Here is a 26,175-nt window from a genome sequence, read left to right as displayed (position 1 = left end):
ATATAATCATGATATGATGTACGGTATGATAGTTTTCTGCCAATGGCTTTGAGGCTGAATTTAGCAAACTAGGTCTCTGTCAATGCTGAATGGCTTGGGGGAATTACATAAATCATGAATGGCCAACCCTCCAGCCACAAACACCCCCACCGATATCAATCAAAAACAGACAAAGGCCTGCAGGTTGGACATTCCTTATGTATATCCTAAAAAATAGTTAACAATTGTTACAGAATATTTTTCACTTTTGTACTTTTATCTATCTTTTCCCCCCTAAGGAGCCCAGTAGCTAGGGCATTAGGACAAATGCTCTCTCAAACCTTACTTAAAACTGTTCCTGACCTATATTTTCCTAGAATGGAATGTTGGGAAGTATGTATGCATTAGGTCAATAGTATGTTCTTTACTACAGCAATGGAAATCACTGGGTTTATAAGCTGTTTTATAGTCCAGCCCAGGCATGGCTGAAGATGCTTGAGCTTCTTCTTCTTGGTAGAAGTCCTCACTTTACATTGTCCTTCAGCATGCTATGCTTCTACTAATATTGCAGGTCTTCTTCTGCTAATGTTGAATTTTCTCTCTGGCTTATCTGTGTACTTACCTGTCTGTTCCACTCACGTCTCTCTCTTTCTTTGGATTTTCTGCTTTCCCTATATGCCAAGGTGGCAAGCATGCACGGGAGATGTTCTATATTCTGCAGACAGCTTGTGGGCACAACTGCTCAACAGAAGGTATTAACGGTGCAAAACCGATTTCACTCAGTCACGGCGACATTGCTCTGCCTGCATTGCATGATCTTACGGGATAATTTCATCATCTTTTGTAGAAATATGTCACACTGAGTACCGAAAAGCACATTTTCCTTCCACTAAATATCGAGCCAATTATATATATGTATTTCATTTCTTTGGATGTATTTTGGGATTATTATTTTTTTTCACTTATACTCTATAGAATCTGTTACAATATTATTATTACCTCATTGTTCATGGTCTGCCCGGTATTATTTTCCTTGAAATACTAAACCGACATCTGTTTTTTACTTACTAACAAAAAAGAATATAAACTCTTGTTCCAAAACCATGTTTTCTGCGGGTACTGCGGGGCAAAAGCATAAAAGTCACATTTATTGGTTTGAAATAATGCCTGATTATATATTGAGTTGTTCCATCTACTAAATGCTCAGTCCAGCACCATGATGACTTTCAGTACAGGTATGGGATCTGTTATTGGAAACCTATTATCCATAAAACATCACCATTCCCCATAGTGTTCTACTTAAATAGTTATATTTAATTAATAAACTTTGTCTTAGTAATAACAAACACTGGTACCACCATTCTCAGAGGTGCATGGGGGCTCTGTACTTTAAAAACTGTATTGACCAGACTTGAAGTACTCAGCCTTTGTGCATTGCCCTGATGCATGTCGTTCATGGCCTTGAAATTAAATCATATATGCCCATGACCAGCCCAACCTGTGTGTACTGATTGTGTCTATCACAATGCCCTAGTTAGCAAATTGCCCTATATCTCAGTGGGAGGGCTTCCTGCCCTTATGGTTATGTCACATGGAGCAAAACTTGTCTTTGACCCATTTGCCAATAAACACAGTGTGCCAGGTCACTTGGGTGGCTAAAGGTGGCCATACATGGGTAGAATTAAGCTGCTGATTTGGGCCCTTTAGACAATATCATCAGCTGTGTATGGGGCCCTCTGAAGGGCCTACTGACTAATATCTGGCTGAAAATCGGTCAGATGTCGCTTGAGCAGGTTTGTTTTTGATTCTTCTTTCGAATTCGAAGACCAAACAGGCTCATTGATGCAGCCCTTGCTTTGAAGGCCCTAGGGCCAAATGAATTAGGCCAACATCGAACACTTAAGGCAGCGGTTCTCAACCTGTGGGTCGGGATCCCTTTGGGGGTCGAATGACCCTTTCACAGGGGTCGCCTAAGCCCATTGGAAAACACATATTTCAATGGTCTTAGGAACCAAGACACCGCTCCTCTATGGTTGGGGGGTCACCACAACATGAGGAACTGTATCAAAGGGTTGCAGCATTAGGAAGGTTGAACACAACTGACCTAAGGCAACCTTGCAAACCAATGGATCTTATAGTGTATGGCCAGCTTTAATCATGCTATCTAAAGACTGATTTACTAATCCACGAATCTGAATGGAAAAAATTCGGATTAGAAAATGAACATTTTGCGACTTTTTCGTATTTTTTGCGACTTTTTCGTAGCCGTTACGACTTTCGCGAATTGTCGCGACTTTTTCATTGCCATTACAAATTTCGTGAATTGTCCCGACTTTTTCATAGCCATTATGACTTGCGTGAATTGTCGCGACTTTTTCATTGCCAGTACGACTTTCGCGAATTGTCGCGACTTTCGTATTGAGCACTCGAAAAAGTCGCAAAATACCGATCATTACGAAAAAAACGCATTCGGACGCTTTTCGGACGTTCGTGGATTAGTAAATGTACCCCTAAATACAGTCTTCAGTTGCACAGTTGTGTTCGAGATTCTTACAGTCAAGCCCTTAGTAGAGTAAGTGGTCTTCTGGCATCTTCTCGCCATGTGGTAAGATCCACTGCATTTGCACAGGGCACAATATCTCATCCAACCCTCTGCCACTGCTTTATGGCAACAGTAATGAATGTTCCTGCTGGCAGATGTCTCCAAAGACACCAGTGAAAGCCCTGGGAGCCCCGCTGAGCATTTTATGTTGTCTTCTGACTCATGATCAAATGCTGAAGCTTCAGAGTATGTGAACATAAGCTACATACACAGAAGCTTTTTGATGAAGACCTTTTTGAATTAGGAAGCGGACAGGGTGCTATATTTCTGAACCACCATTTATCTAACTGCCGTTAAACCTTTTCCGCCGGTCGTCAACTGAAGAAGTTATTGGAATTCTTTTTACTTTTCCTCTCTTATTTTGACTGTGCCGTTAGAGAACAAAAGGGGCCTAACAAATTCCATTTAGCTTGATTACTGAGTTCTAAGTAATATGCAAGCGCCTGTACCTTTCACTTGTGCTTTTCATCTGGAGCCAGGCCAGTGAAGTTTTAATGCTGATTTTATTTTTTTTTTTCTTCTAATTAACAGAACAAAGTATTCTCTTTGAAAAAAAAATACGATACTCTCCCAAGGCTTTCAATTAAAGTCTTTCCTTGCAGCTCCGTTCTTCAAACGATTTTACAGTCGTTTTTGTTTTTTTGGTTTTTTTTGCCTTTGCAACATTTCCCGGGCAAATCAGTTAAAGCATTAATTGGGCAGCGCAGTGTCGTTTTATTTTTTAGCGTTAAACATATAAATCGCGTAATCTAACAGCCGTTTTCCAGCTACCGCGGTATCTCTGCATCGTAAATTGAATGTCAAGGACAATTATGTGCTCGATTTACAGTTATGAACCTGACAGATGAGAGATCTCCATGTTTCGGGATTTTAGGGGATAAAAAAAAAAAAAAGATGATATTTTATAGAGTCAGATTATTTGCAGTTTGATTAGTTTGAACGGTGGAATGTAACTGCGGAGTGATTTATGGCTATGCCCTTCAACTAAATAACGACTTTACCATATTTCAAGTTGAAGTATCGCAGTATAGACCCATTACATACAGGAATCTGCTGTGTAATAAGAATAAATTGTTCAGTTCAGACATGACGGACCTGCAGCTCATTGGCTGAAAGCTGCCCATGGATGCCGTTGGTCATTTAAATTCCCCTCTTTAATATTAGATTCAGCTGATTAGTGGCCAATGAAACAAACCCAAAATACACCACTCAAGATCAGCCTAACAAGACTTTTCCACTACAGGTATAGGACACGTTATCCTATTGGGTTTATTTAATGGTTAAATGATTCCTTTTTCTCTGTAATATTAAACAGTACCTGTACTTGATCCCAACTAAGATATAATTACCCCTTATTGGGGCAGAACAGCCCTATTGGGTTTATTTAATGGTTAAATGATTCCCTTTTCTCTGTAATAATAAAACAGTACCTGTACTTGATCCCAACTAAGATATAATTACCCCTTATTGGGGGTAGAACAGCCCTATTGGGTTTATTTCATGGTTAAATGATTCCCTTTTCTCTGTAATAATAAAACAGTACCTGTACTTGATCCCAACTAAGATATAATTACCCCTTATTGGGGGCAGAACAGCCCTATTGGGTTTAATTAATGGTTAAATGATTCCCTTTTCTCTGTAATAATAAAACAGTACCTGTACTTGATCCCAACTAAGATATAATTACCCCTTATTGGGGCAGAACAGCCCTATTGGGTTTATTTAATGGTTAAATGATTCCTTTTTCTCTGTAATAATAAAACAGTACCTGTACTTGATCCCAACTAAGATATAATTACCCCTTATTGGGGCAGAACAGCCCTATTGGGTTTATTTAATGGTTAAATGATTCCTTTTTCTCTGTAATAATAAAACAGTACCTGTACTTGATCCCAACTAAGATATAATTACCCCTTATTGGGGCAGAACAGCCCTATTGGGTTTATTTAATGGTTAAATGATTCCCTTTTCTCTGTAATAATAAAACAGTACCTGTACCTGATCCCAACTAAGATATAATTACCCCTTATTGGGGGCAGAACAGCCCTATTGGGTTTATTTCATGGTTAAATGATTCCCTTTTCTCTGTAATAATAAAACAGTACCTGTACTTGATCCCAACTAAGATATAATTAATCCTTTATGGAGGCTAAGCAAGCCTATTGGGTTTAAATTATGTTTAAATGATTTTTTAGTAGACTTAAGGTATGGAGATCCAAATTACGGAAAGATCCCTTATCCAGAAAGCCCCAGGTCCCGAGCATTCTGGATAAGAGGTCCTATACCTGTACTAACGCTGCTACCTGTTTGCCTGTGTAGCTCTAATTACCAACACTCCGGGTGCTTTTATAATGCTTTTAATCACCACTGAAGGTTGGCCATGGTGGTTGCTCATTGAATATGGGCATTACAAGGGTTCCAAACCTCTTCAACTTTTTTTAAGCTTAGAAAAGAGATATTTATATTCAATAGGTTGTATTTTTCCATGAAAGAAAGAATTCTGCAGCCAAAATGCCACATTGTCACTAATAAGGTTATTGCATTACAGGTGGTCGTGACTTTTTATAAAAAAAATATTAACCTATCACCATCAACAATACCATGACTGTCTGCATGTAGCCTCCTTCATTTATGTTTTCATTTCTATTTCCTCGCATGGATCAGACCCTAAAGTGCTCATGTGTATTAGTTTCCATCAGGATGTCTCATAACAAAGAAATGTCTAAAATGATGGAGTGGCAATGATCCAAGTAGCCGAGGAATAAATCGTGTCATGAACTCATCTTGTTGCTCTCTATGCCAGGTGGAAACACAGACAGCATCTTTGACATTGAAAAAGGAGTAGGCACCATTGTCATTGCAAAGCCCCTCGACGCCGAGCTCCGATCCACGTATAACATGACCATAGAGGTTACCGATGGAACAAATATCGCTAGCACCCAGGTAATGATATTAATACACCCCTGTCCTTGGTACGTTATGTATTTGCAGACATCTGGACAAATGCATAGAGGGCCACTAATTCTAAGTGCAGTTTTTTCCTCTGGGTTCTGGAAAAGGTTCTACTGTATCTACTTGTAAACTTTACCTTTGCTCTATGCAGAATTCTTTGGTTCCTTTATACCTTTCTAAAAATGAAATTCCAGCAGCTACTATGGTGTGACAATCATTTTGCATAGAGCCAGTAGTTTATAGGACGTAGGGCAATGTGTCCAAATTTGAAGGCCCTGGATCAGGGCCTGGGAGGGGGTTCAGCAGTTTTACCCAGAAAGGGCTGTTATGGAACCCCTTTTTATTCCTTTCTGAACCTCCTCTTTAACTACATTACCTAACTTCCCGCACCTTGCTCCACCCCATTCACTCCCCAGTTCCACCAGTCCCAAATGACCTGCCCAAAACCTCCTTCCCTTACCTACTCAAGGCTTCTTCCCCTATGTTCCTCTTCAAGTCTGAGCCCCATTATTACTTGGATAGTTTCCCTTCATTATGCTTAGTGGTAAGGTAAAGCTGAACTAGTCTCCACCTTGTCTAGATTTATCGAAGACTCGCGGGTGCCTGTGACTTGCATCCAAGGAAACAATATCCTGATCATAATTAAAGTTTGGGGTATAGTGTCAAAAGGATTGGTAGTAGTAGTCAAAATAGTGATCGGTAGAAGTAGACAGGTTGCTATGGGAACTAAGGGAAGGGGAAAGAGTTTTGTTAGAGTTAATATTTCTTCTCATTTCAACTACAGATGTTGTGAGTGATAATACTAGGCAGGTATTTAATATACAGTTTGCTATCATTACGTTGATATAATATAGGAAATGTCTAATTTGAAACGTAGACCTGCAATTTCTTTCCAGTCATCAAGGCCTTTTTTGTATTAATACAAAGTAAAACCAACCTAGAGGACTATTTTCATGTAAACTGGGAACAGTTTCCTTGTCAACTCAGATGTTTCAGATACCGAACCAAAAGTATTAACAAATGAATTTCAGGCATTTCTCCGTTATATGTATAAACAGGACATGGGTGTTTCCTGCATACCGGTTAGCTCATCCTTTATTGTCTCTTACGGAAAACAGGGGAATATCCAGGACATTAATAAAGTGTTACAGTTCATTTGTGCTTTTTTGAGACCGTGTGAACCAATACCAAGCATGGTACCATGTTTCATACCTTACCCTACCGCTATTGATGTTGGAATCAGCGAAAAAAGTACAACGTTGTTGTTATCCAGTATGATAGCAAGTACCGTATATACTCAAGTATAAGCTGATTCGAATATAAGCCGAGGTACCTAATTTTACCTAAGAAAACTGGAAAAACTTATTGACTCGAGTATAAGCCTAGAGTGGGAAATGCAGCAGCTACTGTTAAGTTTCAATAATCAAAATAAATACCAATAAAATTACATTAAATGAGGCATCAGTGAGGTATATGTTTCTAAATATTTTTTACAAAGAAAAACAGTAAACTAGCTCTGTAAGTGGAGAAGAAGGTCAACAAAAACAATATGGTATCAACAATGATGCCTTAAGAGTACTACCCCCTTAGCTCAATCAGCAACCAAGCTAAAACACAAAGAGTTAAAATCCTTCAAAAATATGGTTTATATAGAATATAAAGTGCAATTTATAGTGCAGAATAGGACAGGTGAGGTTGGTAGATGAAGATGAATTTGGGAGCCGGCCAGGGCACTGGAGGGTCTGGTTGCGGGTGGCCTAATTTGCTCACAAATGACAGAAGGTGGTAGTCTGGGGGGACCCATGGCACCCGACTCGAGTATAAGCCGAGGGTGACTTTTTCTGCACATTTTGGGTGCTGAAAAACTAGGCTTATACTCGAGTATATACAGTAACCAGTTGTTTTATAAAGTGTGTTGTTTGTGCCCCCAGCAGGGGATCCTTTAGTAAACGTCCTGTTTTACAACCGTCCCCATGTAGCGCTTAGAGATTAGCAATGTTACAGAATTCTGAGCTACGGTAGGCTGAATTTTCAGACATATCAAACGCCTTTAGTAAGAAAGAAAATGATAATATCTGTGGTTACACAACATATTTAAACCAGTTAGTTTTGCCTGGAAGAAATCTAAATGCTGCCTTTCTTATTGAGATTTTTTTCCCCTTTTCATCACATAAAATTGGAGCAATTTGGTTTGGCTGATTTTTATCTCCAACATCATAAGAAAATCTGTTTTTTCAGACTAAAGTCGACCATTCCGTAAGCCATTCCACATCCATTCTCTTTTGCTGTGCTAAATGCATTTGATTATAGAACTTGCAAGGTAATAACACAAAAGACCGGAGAACTTCAAGCAATTTTCAACTTTGGAGAAATTGTAGATGAGGTTGAGTCCAACCAAGGCTGCTCTTGACATTTCCAACGTGACCTGCGAATGTTTCCGTAACACAAGGTTTCTGATGTGTGATGTGCAAACGTACCCGCGTTCCTTCCGAGTGATGAATTTTTCAAGAATTTGAGCAAAAGCCTGCCTTTTCTGCACCTCTGCTCGATACATCATCGCTCAGGGCCATGTTTGGAAAAGTGATTACTTTTGCAAGATAGAAGGTGAATGGCATTCTTCACAGTCGTGCTTGGTAGAAATGTATTTTCTCTGTGAACACTGGCTCGGGCGCGGTGGAACGTAGGGAATAAACAAGCCCTATATTATAGCACAATGGCCCTGTATCATTAAAAAACTGCCCGTGTCTATATACAGGCTAAATGAAACAACCTGCATCGTAAGCACAATCTCTACTATGGTGCAGAAAACTAAAGTTTTATTCACTAGTAAAGATACCGGTGTTTATTAAAGTTAGCAGAGCAGTTAAACTTCTAACTCTGCACCGTTTATTTTTGTGTCAGTTTTATTTCTGGGTATCTGGTTGAAATATAATAACTATAATACAATTTTAAGCAGCAGTTGACCGTGTTTGGCAACAGGAGTCGTCAGATGACTTGGAAGCAAGGAGAGCAATAAAGCCGTGGAAAAAGCTAACAGAAAATGTGGATGCATTGGAGGAGTTTATAGTAGAAATGATGTATTGTATATCCAACCCAGAGGTTCAGCAGCCCTATAACAGTAATGATCCAGGCCTTCAAAGTTGACCACAGCATCTTGGATTGTGTAACACCATCTTTTTGTGTGCCAGTGGCACTGCACGTGCTCTGTGTGCTCTGGGCTGCTGTTGAGAAGCTAAGCTTAGGGGCCAGACTCCATTTGGCACCATAGCATCCCCCCTTCCATCTCGTTACCTTTCTCCTAAATTGTGCGTCTTATAGACATGTAAGTTAGGGAGAGACGCAGAACTCTACACCTCTCTTTGCATTTTTTATCCAGCACAGGTAGGGAAGGATGAGCACTAAGTGGTGCACTTGTATGCCCCCTTAGTGTTTATGGACTTCTTCCCCAGGTCTTTATAAGTTACCCTTTATCAGGGTCGGACCGGGGGGGGGGGAGGGCCCAACGGGGCTGCCGTCCCATAGACCCTGCACCCCCAAGGTGCTCCCCCTGACCGCATCTCTTACAGGCGCTCCCGCTGTACACCCTAACCTCTCGCAGGGGCCCCCGACGTCCTCCCCTAAGCGTGCGTAAGTGAATTGCGTCAGGTGAGGGGCACCAGTGGCCGGGGGAGTGCCGACAGGGATCAGGTCTGGGCCACCGAGTTTTTTCCCAGGGTGTCCCGGTGGCCCAGTCTGACCCTGCTCTTTATAACCCTACAACTGGTGCTGTGTAGATCTATTCTTACAACATGGAATCTAATTTGGGCAAAATGATGTAGAAATCAGCAATATCAAACATCAGGCATGTAACGGGGATATATAGAATGCAATAGCTAAAGGAGGAACAGATCATGGTAGTTGCAATATGCATTAGTTAGAGGAGCAATAGTTAATGGTAGTTATAATACACAATAGTTAGGGAAGCAACAGTTCAAAGAACTAATATGCAATGTTTGGAGCGGCTACAGTTCAAGGGAATAACAGCATGGGACTTGTTATCCAGAATGCTCTGGGTTTTTGGATAAGCGATCTTCCCATAGGATTGTTTTTCACCAATAAGGATTAATTATATCTTAGTTGGGATCAAGTACAGGTACTGTTTTATTATTACAGAGAAAAGGGAATCATTTAACCATGAAATAAACCCAATAGGGCTGTTCTGCCCCCAATAAGGGGTAATTATATCTTAGTTGGGATCAAGTACAGGTACTGTTTTATTATTACAGAGAAAAGGGAATCATTTAACCATTAAATAAACCCAATAGGGCTGTTCTGCCCCCAATAAGGGGTAATTATATCTTAGTTGGGATCAAGTACAGGTACTGTTTTATTATTACAGAGAAAAGGGAATCATTTAACCATGAAATAAACCCAATAGGGCTGTTCTGCCCCCAATAAGGGGTAATTATATCTTAGTTTGGATTAGGTACAAGGTATTTTTATTATTACAGAGAAATTTTGACAATTTTGAATTATTTGATTAAATTGGACTCTCTGGGAGATAACCTTCCCGTAATTTGGAGTTTTCTGTATAATGGGTTTCTGGATAACTAATCCCATAATGTATAATAGGGGCAACAGTTTATAAAGAAACTAGAAAGAAATAAAAGTAGAAAGTGAAATGATGCAATCCCACCCTCACTATAAAATGGGTACAAAAGCAACGCACAGAGCTCGACATTTGGAAACAACACTTTTCGTAAAAAGGAAAGAGCCTCAACAAAATAATAAGGTCTAAGGGGAACTAATTGTGCAGACATCGTTCAGACTCACACCGCTAAGGAAAGCCGTAACATTATGGCATAAACGGAGCAGAGAAATACACGCAAACCATAATGCTGAGCGCTTTCCGTTTAGGGATTTAATGGCCTGTAATGCAATGGAGGTCTCTGGCAGAGCAATTAGTGATCACAAGTGCCTTTTGGCTTGGGGGAATTTAAAAAAAAAGGCCCTGGCAGTCTGTCAACTGTTTCACAGTTTGGGAAAAACCTAAAGACTCTTGTTACAGGCAACGTAAATTGGCTGTGGAGAAAGACTTCCTGAATTTGCTTTTGTCCTGACTTATTATATTGTGTTCTCCATATACTTTGCTTTTTAATATAAGGCCTTCAGTATTCTTTCCCTTAATTTGTGCGATTAGAGGATTTGGGGGGGTTCTTTGTCTGAGATTTCTCTTCCTGTGGGAAATAAGAACCTAGGAACTGAAGTGTGGGGTGGGACCCTTGCAGAACACAGTAGTGCCGGTGAATGGGGGCGTACATTATAGAATGAATCAGATGGATGCTCTGGTGGGGCCGGGGCATTTCTGGGCTTGTGGGACCAGGGAAAAGGAAGGATTTGCACAATAATTGATTCCAAAATAGATTGGTTGAAATCCAACTAAATATGGACTATCCTAATCTAGCTCAAGTGTTTTTTGTTTCATTTTTTTATTGGGAGTGGGAATAGCAGATATAGGAAATCTCACCCTTAGCCATTCATAAAAATAATAGCACCTCGATGTGCAGCTATCATGTAAAACACGAATAACTAAGCACTGAATTACAGAGAGTGGGGAACTCTATGGGCAGTTCCTTCTAACTGAACCACCCAGCTTTAAAGATATACAATGGGCTATTTAGCATGGTATGAGTCTGAGAAAGCAATATGGCAGACAAACAAGGCTCTTGTTTGGCATGTTGCCCTATATGGGTCTATGGCAGTTTCTCATAATTCTACCACCCCTAAAACAGCTTTAAATATAAACCAATAGCCTGTTTTACTGAGGAGAACATGTTATGAGTTTGAGAAAGCAATATGGCAGATTAACAAGGTTCCCATTGGCAGTGGGGCGCTATATAGGCCCATTAGAGCTCCTACTATTTCAACCACCCCAAAGACTAAAAAGCTTTAAATATAGACATTGGGCTCTTTTATTGAGGAGAACATGGTATGAGTCTGAGAAAGCAATATGGCAGACAAACAAGGCTCTTGTTTGGCATGTTGCCCTATATGGGTCTATGGCAGTTTCTCATAATTCTACCACCCCTAAAACAGCTTTAAATATAAACCAATAGCCTGTTTTACTGAGGAGAACATGTTATGAGTTTGAGAAAGCAATATGGCAGATTAACAAGGTTCCCATTGGCAGTGGGGCGCTATATAGGCCCATTAGAGCTCCTACTATTTCAACCACCCCAAAGACTAAAAAGCTTTAAATATAGACATTGGGCTCTTTTATTGAGGAGAACATGGTATGAGTCTGAGAAAGCAATATGGCAGACAAACAAGGCTCTCGTTTGGCATGTTGCCCTATATGGGTCTATGGCAGTTTTGTCGTAATTCTACCACCCCTAAAACAGCTTTAAATATAAACCAATAGCCTGTTTTACTGAGGAGAACATGTTATGAGTTTGAGAAAGCAATATGGCAGATTAACAAGGTTCCCATTGGCAGTGGGGCGCTATATAGGCCCATTAGAGCTCCTACTATTTCAACCACCCCAAAGACTAAAAAGCTTTAAATATAGACATTGGGCTCTTTTATTGAGGAGAACATGGTATGAGTCTGAGAAAGCAATATGGCAGACAAACAAGGCTCTCGTTTGGCATGTTGCCCTATATGGGTCTATGGCAGTTTTGTCGTAATTCTACCACCCCTAAAACAGCTTTAAATATAAACCAATAGGTTGTTTTACTGAGGAGAACATGTTATGAGTTTGAGAAAGCAATATGGCAGATTAACAAGGCTTCCATTGGCAGTGGGGCGCTATATAGGCCCATTACAGCTCCTACTATTTCAACCACCCCAAAGACTAAAAAGCTTTAAATTTAGACATTGGGCTCTTTTATTGAGGAGAACGTGGTATGAGTCTGAGAAAGCAATATGGCAGACAAACAAGGTTCTCCTTTGGTGTGTTGCCCTATATGGGCCTATAGCACTTTCTCGTAATATAACCAATGGGCTGTTTTACCGAGGAGAACATGTTGATATTGGGCTCTTTTATTGAGGAGAACGTGGTATGAGTTTGAGAAAGCAATATGGCAGATTAACAAGGCTTCCATTGGCAGGGGGGCGTTATAAAGGCCCATTACAGCTCCTACTGTTTCAACCACCCCTAAAGACTAAAAAGCTTTCAATATAGACATTGGGCTCTTTTATTGAGGAGAACGTGGTATGAGTCCAAGAAAGCAATATGGCAGACAAACAAGGCTCCCTTTGTAGGTTAATGTGTAACCATATGTTTTGTTGAACGGCTATAGAAATAAAGTGAAATTATACCCCAGTGCTAAATAAATGTTTAATTTATGCCATTGTTTATAATCACTTGAGGTTGACCATGCTTCACTATGTTCTGTTCCTTTCCTCAACATGATTAGTAATAATTACATTTAACGCCATATTATCTTTCTTACTGGATGCCGTCCATTGTAGCGTTCCTACTCAGCGAGACAAAGATACCGAGTTCTCTGACACACAACGTGCTTTAGCTCTTTAAACGTGTGTCAAATAAAAAGTAGTGTTTTTTATTAATCCTTCTGGGACTTGGAAAATGCTATGAATCAAGTTGTCAAGTGGTTGTTACAAAAAAAGACACGCTGGTAAAATAGTCAGCTGATTATTATATATATATAATGTGACATGCACTTATTCATATGAAGTCAAATAGGAGAAGCTGTCAGCTCACATACAGGAAAACATTCATGTTGCGTGCCGTTCCCGGGCCTTGGGTAATTGTCTGCCTTTAGCCGCTCTGTGGGAGACCAAGCCTAAAGAGCAAACCCATCCCGTACGAAAATGCATTTTAGAAAAATCACAACCGTATAGCGGCTTCCAAGCCTCCTTAGCGTGAGTGTTACCTGTCACCACAAAAAATAAATGATGTGATACTAAAATGGGCGCTTTATCTTTGTTTTCTCCCTATAATTTGTCTAATGGGAGTTTTAAGAGCTGAGTGTATATTTATTTCCTTTTTGATTTATTTCTGAAAGCTCCTATGAAGGTGTTACTGGTTCAGCTTGTAACTGTTGGCTAAGCTTTTCCCCAGGTTGGCTAGCTGCAAGTTGGCCTTTATAATGACATTACATGAAGCCAGAAGGGGTATGTGATGTTCTCCATACTGAGAGACTCCCTAGGCTAAGGTTATCCGATCATGTCAAAGAGTTTACAAATAATCCTTAGCTTTCCACTTTGAATATATATAGATTGTAAGCTCTACAGGGCAGGGACCTCCATCCTCTTGTGTCTTTGACTCTTAACTTATTGCAACTGTATCTTGTATTTATCTGTATTTATTGTTATACTGTGTATTTATCTATTATTATCTTAATAACCCCCTGTTTGTATTAATGTATGCTACTGTACAGCGCTGCGTACATAAATAGCGCTTTATAAATAAAGATATACATACATACATACACTGTACTTATAGATAGAATGTACAGTAGGGTTCGTTTACGACCAAAATGCAATTTGGGATGCCATTCCCCATTTTTTTTCCAACAATGGCGATTTTCCTTATAATTCAAGTGTACTTGTGGCCTTGTAAAAATCTGTGCCTGAAGCAGTTGTGGCTAATTAGTTAAATTATGGGTTTTTCATAAGCTTCTAATGAGTGGGGGTGGACAAGTAGTCACAAACAGGTGACCCGGCACTGATATTTAGGCAATATATGACTTTTACTGTTAAGGTCCCCATATACGGGCCGATTCTAGCTGCCAATATGGGTACCTTAGACCGATTCGGCAGCTAATCGGGACGTGTATGGGCACTACCGACAGGCCTGCCCGACCGATATCTGGCCTGAAATCGGCCAGATATCGATCAGGCAGGTTAGAAAATCTAGTCAGATTAGGGACTGACTTTTCCTATAACCCTTTTCATAATTCGATCGTTTGGCCCCCGATATCGCCCACCCGCCAAGCGAGCGGATCGGCCCGTGTATGGGGACCTTTATGCTCCATTTTGTTTTGCTCTTTATCGAGTTTACAGTTTACCCTAATTTTGTATTGTATGTATCTTCTTTCTTTCAGGTTTTTATTAGAGTTCTTGACAATAATGATAACGGCCCTGAGTTTTCCCAGTCAAATTACAATGCTGTTATCTCCGAAGACATTCTGGCAGATACAGAAATTTTGCACATCAAAGCCACGGATAAGGATGAAACCCACAAGCTGAGTTATATTATCCATAGCAGCATCGATCCCGTCAGCATGAAGAAGTTCAGAATTGACCCCAGTACCGGCGTGCTCTATACAGCTGAGAGGCTCGATCATGAAGCCCAGGCCCATCATATACTCACAGTAATGGTAAGCTTATGGGGGGTTCCCTTACTGTCTGTCTTGTGTTCCAACCATTAACAACCAATCGGAAATTAGAAAAATGAAAGCTAATTCCTATACAGGTATGGGATCCCTTATCCAGAAACCCATTATCCAGAAAGTTCTGAATTACAGAAAGGCCATCTCCCATAGACTCCATTATACGAAAATAATTCTAATATTTAAAAATGATTCCCTTTTTCTCTGTAATAATAAAACAGTACCTGTACTTGATCCCAACTAAGATATAATTACCCCTTATTGGGGCAGAACAGCCCTATTGGGTTTATTTAATGGTTAAATGATTCCCTTTTCTCTGTAATAATAAAACAGTACCTGTACTTGATCCCAACTAAGATATAATTACCCCTTATTGGGGGCAGAACAGTCCTATTGGGTTTATTTAATGGTTAAATGATTCCCTTTTCTCTGTAATAATAAAACAGTACCTGTACTTGATCCCAACTAAGATATAATTACCCCTTATTGGGGGCAGAACTGTCCTATTGGGTTTATTTAATGGTTAAATGATTCCCTTTTTTCTGTAATAATAAAAAAGTACCTGTACTTGATCCCAACTAAGATATAATTACCCCTTATTGGGGCAGAACAGCCCTATTGGGTTTATTTAATGGTTAATGGATTCCCTTTTCTCTGTAATAATAAAACAGTACCTGTACTTGATCCCAACTAAGATATAATTACCCCTTATTGGGGCAGAACAGCCCTATTGGGTTTATTTAATGGTTAAATGATTCCCTTTTCTCTGTAATAATAAAACAGTACCGGTACTTGATCCCAACTAAGATATAATTACCCCTTATTGGGGGCAGAACAGCCCTATTGGGTTTATTTAATGGTTAAATGATTCCCTTTTCTCTGTAATAATAAAACAGTACCTGTACTTGATCCCAACTAAGATATAATTACCCCTTATTGGGGGCAGAACAGCCCTATTGGGTTTATTTAATGGTTAAATGATTCCCTTTTCTCTGTAATAATAAAACAGTACCGGTACTTGATCCCAACTAAGATATAATTACCCCTTATTGGGGCAGAACAGTTCTATTGGGTTTATTTAATATTTAAATGATTTTTAGCAGACTTAAGTTATGGAGATCCAAATTACGGAAAGATCCCTTATCCAGAGCATTCTGGATAACAGGTCCCATACCTGTACTTTCAAACATATTCCCAACCCATTTTAAACAGTACAATAAAAGACACTGGAACCAATAGGAACCAATATGGTGTTACTTGAGTTGATTGGCTCCCATGCTCACGTACCCTTGGGATACTGTAGCTACAAGCCAAAAGCATATGCTGCACAATGTTTTTTACAGCTGGTTTTATTGGGACTGTTGGGGACCCTAAAACCATAAGGGGAGAAACTTTTTTAAATAAATTGTTAGTTTTTGTGTTAGTGGGTGTTTCACAGTGAAGTGTGCCCTCATCATCTGTTGCTAGGCAATGTTCAACAATGTATTTATCTTCTTTTTTTTTTTTTTAGGTGAAAGACCAAGAATTTCCTTACCGGCGTAACTTAGTTCGAGTGACCATCACAGTGGAGGATGCGAATGACCACAGCCCGTACTTCACCAGCCCATTGTACGAAGCGTCCATATTTGAGTCGGCTGCCATTGGCTCAGCAGTTATACAAGTGACGGCTCTGGACAGAGATAAAGGGGAAAATGCAGAGCTGATTTACTCAATAGAATCAGGTAAAATATATATCATGTAGATACATTCATGGCATGATTATTCCAAATATTTATACAGTATGTTTCTTTATCATCTTGGACCTTTTTGGAGCTCAACCATTTCACTGAAATGGAGACATATTTCCTAGAGTATATTTTTCTTTAGCCGCAGCCTAATTTGGTTCAGTTATAAGGCAGAACAGTACAACAGCATGGGCCATTTCACGGTCAGGAGTTCCACCCAAGCATATAATTGTCCATTTGTTTGGACTGAGTGCACCTCGAGACACTATTAATGTATACACGGGCAGTACAAATGAGCCGCTGGATGACAGGCAAGTGAAGTGGGCAATACCACTCCCGGCTGTTTGCTGTTGTTCTTTGCTTGGGGAATTCATGTCATGTTAGAAGACTGGGGGAAACTAGATATAGAAGTTCCATGGAGGCGAGTACTGCCAGAGAGAACTGACTGCCGTATGCTTACTTTGTGCAGTACCCATTAGAAGTCATCAAAATGCCTTGTGTGCCAATTTACTTTATAAGGAGATAATAAGATCTGTATAGGGAGAACAATTTTTGAAGGCTAAGAGTTGTAGTTAAACAATACTCCAATGCCTGCAAGGTTGACAGTAGGTAATATACAGGATGGAGAATGCCAAAAGAAAGGGCACAATATGATTTTTTTTGGGGGGGGAGGTTGTGCCCTGTCCTGCACATAGAATTTCTGCTCCAAAATGGAGTGTAAAGACCTGAGTTTATCCCATGAATACCGTGCAGGGCTATATTTATGATGGGGGGAAGACAGGTAGATGTCCCCCTCCTACGTTTTTCCCATCTGCTAACTTGCATGTCAGAGGGTTCTCTGTGTTTTTCACCTTTTGACAGATTTTCAATTTGCAGCCAGACCTCAAATGCACGTGTGACTGGGGTTGTAGTAAATGACCCCTACAGTCTTTGGCTTCAAGTTCAAGCCCACCTTGGAGTTCTGGCCTTTGGACATTGTACCCCTGAGTTCCTAACTTGGTTCCAGACATAGGAAAGCACAGTTTTACCAATCATTTATTCAATTCCAAAAATATAGAACAAGTGTTCCACCCTAGACCTTACTATTATTGTCCTTCAACCTGTGTTCTAGGTGTATCTAGAAGCGCAAATAGGCATCCTTTCCAAATCTCAACCTAACTGACAATTAGGCTTAGTTACCCTGACACTGATGCATCTAGAACAAGTAGCAGATCATCCAGATTGCTGCTATGGACTTCATGACCCTTCTATAGTTTTACTGAGATTTTTCAGTCCATTCTTCTCTGGCTACATTCCCAGTTCCATCCAACAATCAGGCCACACTCACGTCTCATTGGGTGAGAAGGTCTTTATCATTACACAAGTGACAGGAGGGCTTTGGGATAAGAGGATTGTGCCAATAAAGGAGAGCAATGTCATCCAAGCAACATCTGCAAACAGAAACACCTTCACCCATTATATACATTCACCTCCTAATATTTCAGCTATAAAAAGAGCAAAGGGAAAATATAGAAAGAAAATGTGGTGTGCTCTGCCTGATAGAGAGAAAGATAAAAAAAACTTCAACTGTAAAAGACTCTGAAGCAGATTTCTCTGCTTACAGTGCACAATGCTGACCCCAATAAAGTGCACCTTCCTTAAGTTATATAGTGCTAGAGATACAGATATAAAAACGGAATAAATAAATAAATCCTGAGAGCCGAACATGAGAACAAAGGCTTAATGTCACTCAGGAGCTCACACAGGCCCATTGCCCTATCTTCTACTTTCTAGTCCCTGGGGCTCTATTTTATGCTCCGTGTAATTTCCAATTCGTCTAATTTATTTTCCAGCATCATCTATGTTTGGCAGCTGTTTCATGCATTTGCTACGCTCGGAGGGAACATGGACTTTCTCACATTTCCTCTCAGCCCTTTACAGAGACTTATTTCCCTTTAGAAAAGTCCAGTTTTAGAAGATTCTTTTCAGCGTTTCATGGTGCTTACCTTCCCTATTGCTTTTAAGTTTGTCTGAAAGTCACATAACTTGGGGAGACTTGAGTTTGATTCCAGGCGATTACTTCCTGCCTCAGACAGTAACTTCCTGTGCATGGTATACGAATAAAGATAACAAAAATATGAATAACTGATACACTTATGGGCTTATTTATAGGGATGGCTACTGATTACCACTAACTAAACCCAAACTAATAATAATAATTGTGAAACCCGTAGAGTTAAATCTGGGTCCGTATAAAAGAATAAAGTGAATTCAAAATAACTTTACGTTCCTATTAGTGAAACAAACGGCTCGTACCAATTAAGCAGTTGAGGTCCGGGTGTAAAAACCCCGGACCTATCGCCAGTGCTGCAAAGGAACACTAAAAATCAAAACCAAGTGCTCAAGTCAAAGAATAGCTCACCGGAATCCCTGGGTGGCCCGGGTGCTCGGGGCCCCGAACCCGTAGCTGAGGGAAGAAACCAAATTCAGACGCGAAGGACACCAAACGCTCCGGACTCAAGGGTCTCGCTTTAAAAGTAGATTTTTATTGCTTCATTAAAAGCCTAGGCGGATATTCTTTTAATGAAGCAATGAGTGCGGAGCGTTTAGGATGCACAGAATCCACTATTTTCAGATTCGGCCAAACCCTGAATCCTTTATAAAACATTCACCGAACCAAATCCGAATCCTAATACCGAGTCCGATACCTGCTGAAAACGGCCAAATTCCCTACTCATTTATCAATTCTGGAATTTGTAAATGTAATGGGCTCTTTTCCTAGCCAATCATTTTTTTTTTATTTTAAACTTGATTTGAATTTTTTTTTAAAAAATTTGCAGAGAAAAAAACGATTTCATGATTTACTATGCATTCAAACGGCTACAAATCCGAATTTGACAAGAAATCAGTGATCCTTTCCCTGTCCTTGAAGTTCTTTGTTTTATCTCGAAACTTTAGCGATCTAGATATTTTTGTCCAAAAATCACAACATTTTCGAATTGTTGTATCAACAAAAAGTCGAGTTTTTCAGCAACTTTCCCATGCTACTTTTTTTTTTAGTAAATATCAGGCATTCAGGGAAATAAATTCAGTCAAATTTGAAAATAAAACAAATTGAGAAACTGAGTTTTAGTAAATCTGCCCCTTAGAGATTTTTTCTACTTTGAAAAAACTTTATTCATTTAAAAAAAAAAACTTGAATTTTTGCTTATTAGTGATGAGCGAATTTTTTCGCCAGGCATAGATTCGCAGCGAATTTCCGCATTTCGCCATTGGCAAGTTGTTTTGCGAAACTTTGCGAAAATTTGTTGTGTGTCAAAAAAGGGCACGGCCATGTAAAAAAGGGCGCGGTCGCATCAAAATAGGCGCGGTCGCATAGAAAAGGGGGCGGTCACGTCAAAATAGGCGCAGCCGTGTCAAAATGGGCGCGGGCGACAAAAAAATCAAGCGACAAACACGTTTTCTGTTTTTTTCGGGACAGATTCGCTCATCACTATTGCCTATTAGTTACAAAATCTGAATATGAAAAACTTAATCAAATAAAAAAGACTTGAATACCTTGAGTTTATAAACTCGAAAAAAAACTCGAAAAGCTCAATAATCTCAAATTTTAAAAATGGCTTGAAATTATCCAGGACAGATCCCATTAACCTGATAATGACATAACTTGCAAGTAGGGATGCACCGAATCCTGGATTCGGTTCGGAATTTGGCCGAATCCTGGCGTTTTTTTAAGGATTCAGTTTCAGCCGGATCTGCAGTCCTGGCCGAACCGAATCCTAATGGGCAGTGAATTTTTTTTAACCCCTTACGATCCTAATCAGCTTGGTGGGTTCAGGGGTTCGGCCGAACCCAAAAAAGTGGGTTCGGTGCATCCCTACTTGCAAGCTTTTACATGCCGAAGTTTTACATTCAAGTTTTACACTTTATAAATATTGAATATTCAGGTTTTTGTAGCATAATTCAAATATTGGGAGTTTTAGCGCAAAATTATGAATTATGGGAAAAAAAGCAAATTCAAAAATTGATAAATCACCCCCATAAATAAGTCAATAAAATGCAGAATGTTTGTAGGCACAGACTGCATATATATATATATATATATATTTCATATTCTGCACACAGAGCCTTATCTATCCCTGTGCTTTTTCATTCTTGGCGTCTCAGTAGGTTGAGATTTGGATTTAATTCTAATTTCCTGCTCTAGATACCCAGGGACCCAGTCGCTTGACTGATAAGATTTTTTTTCCTGAATCTGTGACCTTGTTATAAATACGTATTATAGGAACTGTCCGACGGATCATATCACATTGTAAAATTAAAATTCTGAATTTGTTTCGCCAGGTAGATGAGAATTTTTAAATGTATTTTTTAGATAACCTTCTAATTTCTCTTTTGTTGCAGGAAACACTGGGAACACGTTCAAAATTGAACCCGTTTTGGGAATCATCAGCGTTTCCAAAGAACCTGAGATGCCAACGTCGGGGCAGTTTGTGCTGTCGGTAAAAGTGATTGATCGGGGAAGCCCGCCGCTTTCTGCCGCTGCCATTGTGAGGATTTCCTTGACCATGTCGGATAATTCTCACCCCAAGTTTACGCAGAGTGAATATCAGGCTGAAATTCATGAAAAAGTGCACATTGGAACATCTGTTGTCATGGTTTCTGCCATTAGCCAGTCGACGTTGATTTATGAGATTAAAGTTGGAAATATGGAAGGGGCCTTTACCATAAACCCATACTCTGGAGTTATAACTACCCAGAAAGCACTTGACTTTGAGAAAATATCCTCCTATCAACTTACCGTTCAAGCCACTAACATGGCTGGCATGGCTTCCAACACCACCACGAACATTCAGATTCTTGATGAGAACGATAACGCTCCGGTTTTCCTCAGTTCCCAGTACGTTGGAAGCATCAGTGAAGCTGCTCCCATTAACAGCATAGTGCGCAGCTCGGACAACAGTCCCCTAGTCATCAAGGCAAGTGATGCAGATAGCAACCAGAATGCCTTGCTTGTCTATCAGATTGTCGAATCAACTGCTAAAAAGTATTTTACAGTAGACTCCAGCACTGGCGCTATTAGAACAATAGCATATTTGGACCACGAGACTATATCGTTCTTCCATTTTCACGTCCACGTAAGAGACAGTGGAAGTCCTCAGCTCACAGCAGAAAACCCTGTTCAGGTTACAATAGAAGTAACCGATGTCAACGACAATCCTCCAGTATTCACCGAGGCTGTGTTTGAGACAACAATGCTGCTACCTACGTATGTTGGAGTTGAAGTTCTTCAGGTTAGTGCTAGAGATCCAGATTCAGCAATTCCACCAGAGTTAACGTATTCTGTAACAGAAGGCAACATGTACCATTTCATAATCGATTCCATCACCGGCATTATTACAGTACGAAATAGCAGTTTGTCTAAGGATCATTACATGCTCATGGTCAAAGTGTCTGATGGGAAATTTTATAGCACTGCCATTGTGACTATAATGGTCAAAGAAGCTCTGGACAGTGGCTTGTATTTCACCCAAGACTTTTATTCGACATCAATAGCAGAGAATAGCACTAATATCACCAAGGTGGCAGTTGTGAATGCTGTAGGCCATCATCTCAACGAGCCCTTAAGATATACAATACTTAACCAGGGAAACAAGTTCAAGATCAAGGCAACTTCTGGAGTCATTCAAACCACCGGGATATCATTCGATCGAGAAGAGCAAGAGCTGTACGAGTTAGTGGTAGAAGCCAGTCGTGAAAGCGACCACTTGCGTGTTGCCCGGGTTGTTGTTAAAGTTAACATTGAGGATATAAATGACAACGCTCCTGTTTTTGTAGGCCTCCCCTACTATGCTGCTGTACAAGTTGATGCTGAGCCTGGGACTCTCATATACAAAGTAAACGCTATTGATAAAGATAAAGGTAGGAACGGAGAGGTGACCTTCTTCCTACATGACGACTACGGCCATTTTGAAATTGATAAATATAATGGCAGTGTCACATTGAGTAAGACTTTTGATTCAGATCTGTCTAACATAGAATACATGTTGCTGATAAATGCTAAAGATCAGGGGGATCCTTCTCTGTCGGCTTCAGTCGAACTCCCAGTTACTATTGTTAACAAAGCAATGCCGGTATTTGCCAAAGCCTTCTATACGGCCTCTGTAAATGAAGATGTGGAAATGCACACTCCAATTTTAAGCATTAATGCAACCAGCCCCGAAGGCCAAGGGATTATTTACACTATTGTTGACGGCGATCCATACAACCAGTTTAACATTGATTTTGATACTGGGGTACTAAGTGTGGTAAGCCCATTAGATTATGAGCTAAACCCATCCTTTAAACTGACAGTTAGAGCAAGTGATTCTCTGACTAGTGCACGGGCAGAAGTTATTGTGGACATTAGTATCAATGATGTTAACGACAATGCCCCGGTTTTTCAGTTTCCGTCGTACAACGCAACCCTCTCCGAAAGCTCGCTCATTGGCACGCCTGTTTTACAAGTCGTTGCTACCGATGCAGACTCTGAAAACAATAAGATTATACGATATCAAATAGTCCAAGACCTTTTTAACAACACGGATTCGTTTCACATTGATAGCACCAGTGGCTTAATACTAACAGCTCGGTTGTTGGACCATGAGGTCCTACAGCAAAGCCACCTGAAGATCAGAGCAACGGATAATGGATTCCCCTCTCTCAGTAGTGAGGTTCTGGTCACAATCTACATAACAGACCTGAATGACAATCCACCCGTATTTAATCAGCTGATTTATGAATCCTATGTAAGTGAACTTGCTCCCAGGGGGCACTTTGTGACCTGTGTGCAAGCATCGGATGCAGACAGCACCGATGTTGATCGACTGGAGTACAGTATTTTATCTGGAAATGACCGTGTCAACTTTGTTATGGATAGCAAAAGTGGGGTCATCACTCTTTCTAACCATCGCAAACAACGGATGGAACCAATGCACAGCTTAAATATCTCTGTTTCAGATGGGCTATTTACAAGCACAGCTCAAGTCCATGTCAAGATTCTCGGCGCTAATCTGTTCAGTCCAGTTTTCGCGCAGAGTGTCTATGTGACAGAGGTTCGAGAAAATGCTGCCGTCGGAACCAAAGTCATTTATGTAAAAGCCACCGATGGAGACTCCGGGATATATGGGCATGTCACCTACACAATCATAAATGACTTGGCCAAAAATAGATTCTTCATCGACAGCTTGGGTCAGATTGTGACCACAGAGAAACTTGATCGAGAGAATCCACTGGAAAGAGATATAAGCATATCTCTCAGAGCTCTTGATGGTGGTGGAAGAGCTGCTTTCTGCACTGTGCAAGTGATTCTGGTGGATGAAAATGACAATGCCCCACAATTCAAAGCTACAGAGTACCGTGCCAGTGTCAAAGCAGATGTAGAAAAGGGCCACCTTGTAACACAGGTCCAAGCCATTGACACGGATGATGGGGCAAACTCGAGGATTACCTATTCGCTCTACAGTGAGGCTTCTGTGTCAGTAGCTGATCTGCTCGAAATCGATCCAGACAATGGTTGGATGGTTACAAAAGGAAATTTTAACCAGCTGGAAAATACAGTCCTTTCTTTCTTTGTAAAAGCTGTAGATGGCGGCATTCCAATGAAGCACTCTCTCATCCCCGTCTATATTCATGTAGTACCTTCTGAAACCGTTTTACCGGCCTTCATCCAACCGCAATACACATTTATGGTTCCTGAAGATTCTTTAATCGGAACTACAATTGGCTTATTTCAGATCAACCCGATCCAATTTGTGACATTTAATATAGTCAACGGGGAACTTGCTGAAAACAACAAGAATGGCATTTTTGTCATTGATAGAGAAACGGGAGTATTAAAGCTCGATAAAAAAGTTGACCATGAATTGGTTCCTGTGTTCATTTTCAAAGTCGCTGCGTCTGTACCCTTAGATATGGTTGATATTTTTATAACCGTTGATGTAGAGGTGAAGATTTTGGATTTAAATGACAACAAGCCAGTATTTGTCTCCTCCTACTATGAAGCTGTCATAATGGAAGGTATGCCCATTGGAACTAATATTATCCAAGTTAAAGCAACTGATGCCGATTGGGGAGCTAACGGCCAGGTAACATATAGTCTAGTTCCGGAAAGAGAAGAAGACAAAATCTTGGAAACCTTTACCATTGACTCCAACAGTGGATGGATTAGCACACTCAAGGACATGGACCATGAAAAGCATCCTACTTACATGTTTACAGTGGTGGCATCTGACCTTGGAGAAACCTTGTCCCTTTCGTCAACGGCAATTGTATCTGTGACTGTCACTGATGTTAATGACAATGGGCCTGTGTTTGAACATGAAGTGTACAAGGGTTCTGTGAAAGAAAGCGACACCCCAGGAGAGGTGGTGGCAGTGCTCAGTACGTGGGACGAAGACACATCTGAGGTTAACCGTCAAGTGAGCTACCATATCACAGGTAGGTAACCTGAGTGTTATCACTCTATAAGAACAGACATGGAGTATGATATAATTAACTTATGGGTATTATATAATATCTTGCAAATTCTTTGATAAAAAATATTTTTTTTTTATTAGGGTAATAGATAGGAATGAGGAAAGGTAACTAAAGCTTGATAGTGTTATATATAATAACCAAGGACTGTGACCAAAATAACCATGGATTGTTGGCCTTCCACCCAATTAGTGACGATTCTTCAGAAATCTTTCAACCTAAAACTGACCCTAACCCGCTATTTCCCAAGCTGCACCCAAACCAACCTAAAATATCTTCTACATACCCACCCAACTTTACTATCTGATTACACATACTGTATATGGACAGGATTAGCCTTTATAGGAAAAGGATCCGAACTGCAAGTTAGTAGTGATGAGCGAATCTGTCCCGTTTTGCTTCCCCATAAAATTCGCAAAACGGCAAGAACATTCACGAAACGCATTTGTTGCACGATTTTTTTTTATGCGCAGCAAATTTTTCCGTGGTGAATTTTCATAGAAGTTTTGCAAAACAATTCGCCAATGACAAAATGCGGAAATTCGCTGCGCCTCCATGCCTGCCAAAAAAATTCACTCATCACTACAAGTTAAGGTGGCCATACACGGGCCGATTCTATCAATATCTATTAAAATCGGTCCCTTAGACCGATTCAGCAGCTTCTCGGCCCATGTATGGACACTAACTACAGGCCTGCCCGACATCTGGCCTGCAATATCGATTGGGCAGGTTAAAAAATTTAGTCCGATCAGTGAACCGCAACAGCTTTTTCATGCGGTCCCTGAACCGACTTTGCCTATACCCGTTGTTATAATTCAAATTATAAACCAAATTATCCTGGATTCTCCCAATATTGCCCACCCATAGGTGGGGGATATTGGGAGAAGATCCGCTCGCTTGGCGATATCGCCAAGCGAGCAGATCTGAAGGTGTATGGCCACCTTTAGTCTACCACTCCAGTGATGAGCATGTCAGATATTTTTTAACCTAACCCCAACCCTAACTCCCTCCTTTCCAAGCCACACCCAAACCAGCCCCAAATCCACCTCTACTTCATGACTCTACTTCATGCACCTGGGCTGGTTAC

The 26,175-nt window shown here is 40.3% G+C and overlaps 1 protein-coding gene across 6 annotated transcripts in view; it reads left to right on the top strand.

Annotated features, from left to right (window-relative positions):
- The window catches only part of fat3 (FAT atypical cadherin 3), a 334,300-nt gene that overhangs the window by 226,629 nt on the left and 81,496 nt on the right, over positions 1–26,175 (top strand). For 4 of the 6 annotated variants that reach the window (XM_031897341.1, XM_031897340.1, XM_031897339.1 and 1 more), the window contains exons 7-11: positions 663–731; positions 5,385–5,524; positions 14,584–14,859; positions 16,382–16,592; positions 20,979–25,052. In XM_031897341.1, the coding sequence (XP_031753201.1) occupies positions 663–731; positions 5,385–5,524; positions 14,584–14,859; positions 16,382–16,592; positions 20,979–25,052 (4,770 nt within the window). The remainder of the gene's footprint in view (positions 1–662; positions 732–5,384; positions 5,525–14,583; positions 14,860–16,381; positions 16,593–20,978; positions 25,053–26,175) is intronic. The other 2 variants (XM_031897342.1, XM_031897344.1) reach the window with 1 other exon arrangement.

Source organism: Xenopus tropicalis, chromosome 2 (genome assembly GCF_000004195.4).
Source record: "Xenopus tropicalis strain Nigerian chromosome 2, UCB_Xtro_10.0, whole genome shotgun sequence".
NCBI lineage: Eukaryota > Metazoa > Chordata > Amphibia > Anura > Pipidae > Xenopus > Xenopus tropicalis.
Note: the sequence above shows the minus strand (reverse complement) of the source record. Positions and strands in the feature narration are given on the sequence as shown.